We start from the raw sequence: 6,052 nt of genomic DNA on the forward strand, positions 1-6,052 counted from the left end.
AGAAGCCAAATTAACTTTCCCCCTATTGAATTTGCAATAAAAAAATAAAAAAAAGCATTGTGTGTCAAAGTCGGCGCCTTTAGCCAATAAAAACAAAGTTATAGGCAACATAAAGGAATCAAGACACGCCACACATCGTATGAGGCAGACCGAGCGCTATACACGGTTTTAAAGCAAGAGGACTACCACTCGCAGTCAACAATTCAGTGTGTTGTTTCTTTATTTTAGGAACGTATAAACGCAGCACATTTTGGCTTTACTTGCACATTCAATGCGGTGGGGTTGCAATTCCAACACTGCAGGTTCTTGTCTCGCATGAGGCATAAAATGGCCATCATTTCTTTTAATAAACTGGACAGTGATATAGGTACATATGATAGTACAAACGTTGTCACAAAGATGGGCTGGACACTTCGCAAAGGAGGCCAAGAAGCATGACTACGTTGGAAGACGAAACTGATTGCTTCAGTCGCATGCGTGAGTCGAGGTCACTTTGGTCTCTGTAACGATCTCACACATCGCATTCATGGTCAGGTTAGATCCTGGGGAACGTGACCGACTCAACAGCCCGGCGCAGAAGGTCCTTGTAGTCGTTGTAGAAGATGTGTCTCAGCTCGTCCTTGACTCTGACAATGATTTCCTCCTTGAACTTCTGCTGGCGTCCCTCGTTGAGGCTCAAGTTGCTGTCGTACGTGACGTCAAGCCTGATGTCATCGATAAGGAAAGTGCGCAGGGTTCCGCCCTGACCAATAGGAGCGCTGGCTTCGAACTGGGCCATGGTGTCCTTCACTCCTACGTTCACCCAGATGGTCTTCCAAATGGCGACGAGGGTGTCTCCTTTTGCCTGCGTTTTGTATTAGACAAATTGGTTAGCTTGTTCAATCTGCAGTGCCCATGTATTTATTAAAAGCGTATGATTAGATGCTAGAAATCGATTGCAGTTGACATCGTTGTGTCACTGATTTGGTTGTGTACAGCCCTGTAAATGACTTGACCACCTGAAAGCCAGGGTATCAATTGAATTTCCCCCTAAATCGCAATTGACAATCAAGTGCATTCTGAGGATTGGTTGATTAGGCTCTGTAAGCATAACATGTCCCTTTATCAGGTTACATGGCTGTCGCAAAGAAATGCATTGCATAACAAGGTAATGCTGGTAAATGAACAATCCCAGCAGTGATACTTCGCATGGCTAAATGCTTCTAGCCGAAAAATTGCAGCGTCTACTTGAATTCACTAGTCCGACTGCTTCCTATCCCAGGAATCGACGGGAAGGCTCTTTAAGTTTGCAGTTCGGCTTTGTTTTATAGTGAAGTTACCATCAAGTACTCGGCCAAGTCGAAGAAATGCTTTCGGCCGAGATTTTTTTGTAAATGCAACTGTAGAGAATAAAGTTATCAGAGAATGCTGTTCAGACATATTGTTCCTGCAGTGCGCGAGAACCAGGCAACATACCAGCGAAGTGAAGGTAATGTTGAGTCCCTGTACGGCAAGGTTGCAGACGACGACGGTCTGTCCGTCACGGAGAAAAGGCGCCTGGCAGTCTCCCAACCGCTGCAGAGCAGTGTCCAGTCCTCGGATCTCGCCGCGTGTCATGTTCACCTTCAGATCACGGTTGGTGATCTGGTTCTTGTACACCTGTCGGGTATATTCCCCGCAATGAAGACATTGAAACAATGCCATTCCTGTGATTTCAAGTGAATTGAATTCGTGCAGTGGCACAACTGATGTGGAAGTTCTATTCAAGTTCGATATATAATCCATTCACGTTGCTGAAGTGTATAATGTGAACCAATGCAATTAAGTAAAACCACTGAAGGCAAGCAACGAACATTCAGTACGTCCTCATGACCTCACATGTCTGGCTGCTTTAAGGGAGCTTTTATTCAAGACTAAGGTCTATATTCTTAGTTATTCACATTATGCACAAGCAAGGTATGAGACCAGACTAATTGGTATTCCGTTGTAAGAAACACAGTGGGATTGCTGGCCAAGAGTGTTCCTCTCTGCCCTTTCTTCTCTGGCTCACATGTGCTCATCGTCTTCACATGAGGCGACAAAAAAAAGCTTAGTGCAATTATCTAAGTCAGAATTGAGGTATGCGTGTCTACTGTTTCACGTTTGGGTCCTGTGCAAGTGTTCTCGAAATTAAACTGAAGCCGTTGCCTAAGTGCTTCCTAGGGTGAACAGTAAAGAAATTCGAGGTAAATGGTTTTAAGGTACAGTAGAAACGTGTAAAACTTGGGGCATCATCGCTGAAGTGTTTAGAGGTCGATAGGACATAACTTTCAAGCGCGTCCATTTTTTATACGTTCATTGCTGCTTTGCTGTCTTTTTGTCCTTAACATCAATGTCTACGTTGCTCATCTGGCTGACTGGTCGTGTCAAGATGAGTAAATGCACTCTTGCAGCTACCCGTATGCTGCTTTCGTTCTCGACTGTGGCTTTCACTTCTAACTTACATCAGATCAGTGCGTTTCTTGAAGAAGAACATACTCATAACCGGTATGAAGTACGTAAGAAGGAATTGTACAAGACAGCGCGGAGAATCAGGAAAGAAGAACAAGGAGCAAGTGGTGAAAAAGTGGAGCAGTTGTCCGAAGGGGTGGCCTCTCTTGTATTCATTAGATGTGTGAGTTTAGTACGCTTCGTTTTGCAATGTCGATAAGGCAACATTACTTAACAGCAACGGTACATTGAGTGGTATACCTTGAACTTGAAGTCTGCGATGGTCGCGTAGGGGAAAAGCCGCGGTGATCCCTTCACGAGGAATGGCATCTTTTCCCGGAAAATGGTGTCCACGAATGTGTTCGCATCACTGACGCCAGCCGACGACACTGTTAGGGAATACACAAGAGATGAAATTATTGTCAGCACATATACTTTTACAGACACTTTTTTAAGTGGGAGTTTTGACTACAGAGAAAATTCGGCTTGCAGTTATTCACCGCAGTTTATGTCAGCAGTTGTTATATATTGGAGTAGTCGAACCTAGAGCTCAGTGTGTTTGATTGCGCATCGTATTTAGCGCACTCAACGTATGCATCGCTTTGCGTTATCCTCCGTAAATGACAGCCGCTGCATCATAAGCACCGAAAGGAATTTCGGCTGACAGGTTTCTATGTACAAGTATGTCGTCATGTTAATGCTAACGTTGCCGCAGCAGTATCAGCTTTGCCGAAAAATATCTTCACAACCTTGATTGTCTTACTGAGCAGTAGAAAATGATTTGTATATTCATTAGCAGCTCCAACGGCAACAAAGCACCTGGCGTTTGTGCGCAGACTGCCAAAATTCTTAAATATAAGGCTTTTGGGGACAGCACAAAATTTCGCCAAAAGGTGCGCTGGAGTGTCAGGTCCGGCTGACGTTCATAAATGTTAAATTTACGTTGATGAGCAACTGAATACCTATGATTGACGAATTAATATGTAATAATTCGCTTTATGGCACATACCGAAATTGAAGGATTGTTTCAGCGAGCTCGCACGGCGTATACACTTTCATCGAATTTCTGGGTGACAGCAGTTTCGGCATATTCCTTACCAGAGTGCGCTGCGAAGTACTTGGGAGTTTGCCGGCCATGTGCTTCAACGCACAAAAAAGGGTGTTTTGTTACAAAAAGGAACCGAAAAAAACATTTGCCTTTTATTCGCATATTTGATGCACATATATGACAATTCGCGCCATCCTCAGATTACGTTCCAAGTGGTTATGCCGTGCAAACTCACCGGCCACAATTAGTCAATTGTAATGTGCGCCGTAAGGCAATTAATGAGGAATTAGTGAGACTTAATAGTTACCTACTATTTCGCCTGTTTCCAATAATTATGGATTTCCACCCATCTGGTAGTTTGCCTTTATGAAATCATTTTTCCTCGAAAGAACACTATTTAAGAATTTTCTGTAGTCTAAAAGAAAACATCCTGTATAAAAGACGGCAACTGCGGTTGCCAACTTTAACTTCTAAGGCGGCAAATTCAAATATTTACACCAGCGTTATAAAACCAGTCACGGAAACGTAGTACACTTAATGGGACCCGTGTATGTTAGAGTTATCTCAGTGGTATTTGCAACAACGTAGCAGGCGCAGTATTTATATAATCTTTTATGTTTGTTTTTTCTCCGATGCTTGGTATCAGTTCGGTTAATATGCGCAGTCGCAGCTTACTGCTCTCCAACGGGAGAGTTATAGCACACTAAACCGTCCCCCCCCCCCCCCCGCTCCCGTTTATTTCCCTAAAAACAGCCATCATTCAAAACTACCAACTACATTTGGTACATTAGAGCAATGACCCCTTTAATTTTGTCTCATGTGTGCAATTCGGTTGCATAAATTTATTGCCCTTGAATAAATGGCATTCTCCCCTCAATAAAACTCGCTTGAAATCGTAGCAAGCGTGCTAGTACGCCAGAGACTCACCATAACTGACAGTTGCCAGCACCAAAATACAAAGCTTCAGCATGATGGCGGTAAGTATATTATCTGAAAAGACAAACAAACAAACCAATTTTGGGGAATAAGGAACCATTTACTTTAAAAAAAAACAAAAACAAAAAAAAGACTTCCTGGCTGATAAATTCAGACGCATTATGATGATTTTATCGTCGTAATAAGCGATGAGTTTTTTTCCTAAAGTTCATCGTTTATGCTTTTCTTTGTAGTTTCTTTTTTATAAGCAGTATTTTACATCTTACAGTGTGCGTTAATTTACACATCCCAGTTGGCAGTTTACGAGCGTTGGAACCATATCATTGCCAATTCCTTGTTTTCTGACAGCTAGTTTCACTGCGCCACAAGGGCGAGTTCCGTAACAATAAACTCATTTTTAAAGTACCGGCACCGTCTTAACACTCTCAATGAACAATCTGCATTATGCTAAAAAAGTAAGGGCTGCGTAGGACTTCGTACCAAATATCACCCATATACACGTCCAAGGTCAGTTTCATTAACTTGTCTCGGCAAAACGTAACTAAAGCCACGGGCTTTTCAGCCATGTCCGTGAAGTTGTACTCTACCATAAAAAAATGCACTCAAGGTCAGGAAAGGAACGCAACATCAAAGTAGCTGGAGCTCACCTGCCCACCACTCGTAGCAACTCGTTTCACTCTACTAAACGAGGCAGCCGCGCGACGTTCCAATACGCGCGCTGAGGTCTCGGTTTTTCCTTTCCCTGACAACTTTCGCCCTCTCCACTGTCGCGGTGCGAGTCTTCGACGTGGTTTCCCAATCTACACTTGCGGACAAAAGCAAAAGAAGAAAAATGCACGTGTCGTCCGTGCCAACGGCACTCTCTCGCAGCACCTTGCTATCGCAATGGACCAAACGTGCGCGAAATCGGATGCCGCTCACGTGGCGCGTATCATTAGCGGCATTGACGTCGCTCGCACATCCGATACTCAACAACACAGCCTAGTGCCTTTTCTTTCTTTCTTTCTTTCTTTCTTTCTTTCTTTCTTTCTTTCTTTCTTTCTTTCTTTCTTTCTTTCTTTCTTTCTTTCTTTCTTTCTTTCTTTCTTTCTTTCTTTCTTTCTTTCTCACAGCTGATGTTACGGCCCGTAACTGTGTCAAGTGCGGATATAAGGAATCGCGTTATTCCGTTCCATTTCTCTTTCCATATCTACTACCTGATCGGCAGTATGCATAGTGGGCGCGTACATTTACTTTGCCGTTCAACCTTGCCAGGCTTGGCGAGGATCTCTTTCTCGTTTTTGCTGACCCACATCAAGCACCCTCATTATCCTTTTCTGTTTTTCGTGAATCATCCTATCCGCACGTGGATCGGTCGTAATTATACACTCCGCCGAGTCCCACGGCGTGCGGAACTGCGTCTGTTGCTTGCGGTGTGACCTCAGGGCACTACGTATACACTCACAGACGGCGGCCCGAACGCCACCTATACAGTTTGTCTCTGCGTGTACTGTGACGGTCGTCCGGCTTTGAGCTCAATATTCGTTAGAAGGGAGGGGTACAGGAGTGTTTGCAAGCTGGCAGACCGGGCGACAAGGTTACGCTGTCTGGCTGAATCACACCTAGTTTCTGTTTTGAATA

At 44.0% G+C, this 6,052-nt stretch overlaps 1 protein-coding gene across 1 annotated transcript; it reads right to left on the minus strand.

The window, feature by feature from the left end:
- Nucleotides 1-202: 202 nt before the first annotated feature.
- LOC119387588 (uncharacterized) lies at nt 203-5,104 on the minus strand. Its single transcript, XM_037655023.2, has 5 exons — nt 5,080-5,104; nt 4,424-4,486; nt 2,710-2,837; nt 1,456-1,638; nt 203-844 (listed from the first exon to the last, which is right to left on the minus strand). The coding sequence occupies exons 2-5, from the start codon at nt 4,464-4,466 to the stop codon at nt 536-538; spliced, it is 663 nt and encodes a 220-aa protein (XP_037510951.1). The 5' UTR covers nt 4,467-4,486; nt 5,080-5,104; the 3' UTR covers nt 203-535.
- Nucleotides 5,105-6,052: the final 948 nt, after the last annotated feature.

The sequence above is a fragment of the Rhipicephalus sanguineus genome, chromosome 3 (assembly GCF_013339695.2).
Source record: "Rhipicephalus sanguineus isolate Rsan-2018 chromosome 3, BIME_Rsan_1.4, whole genome shotgun sequence".
Classification (NCBI taxonomy): domain Eukaryota; kingdom Metazoa; phylum Arthropoda; class Arachnida; order Ixodida; family Ixodidae; genus Rhipicephalus; species Rhipicephalus sanguineus.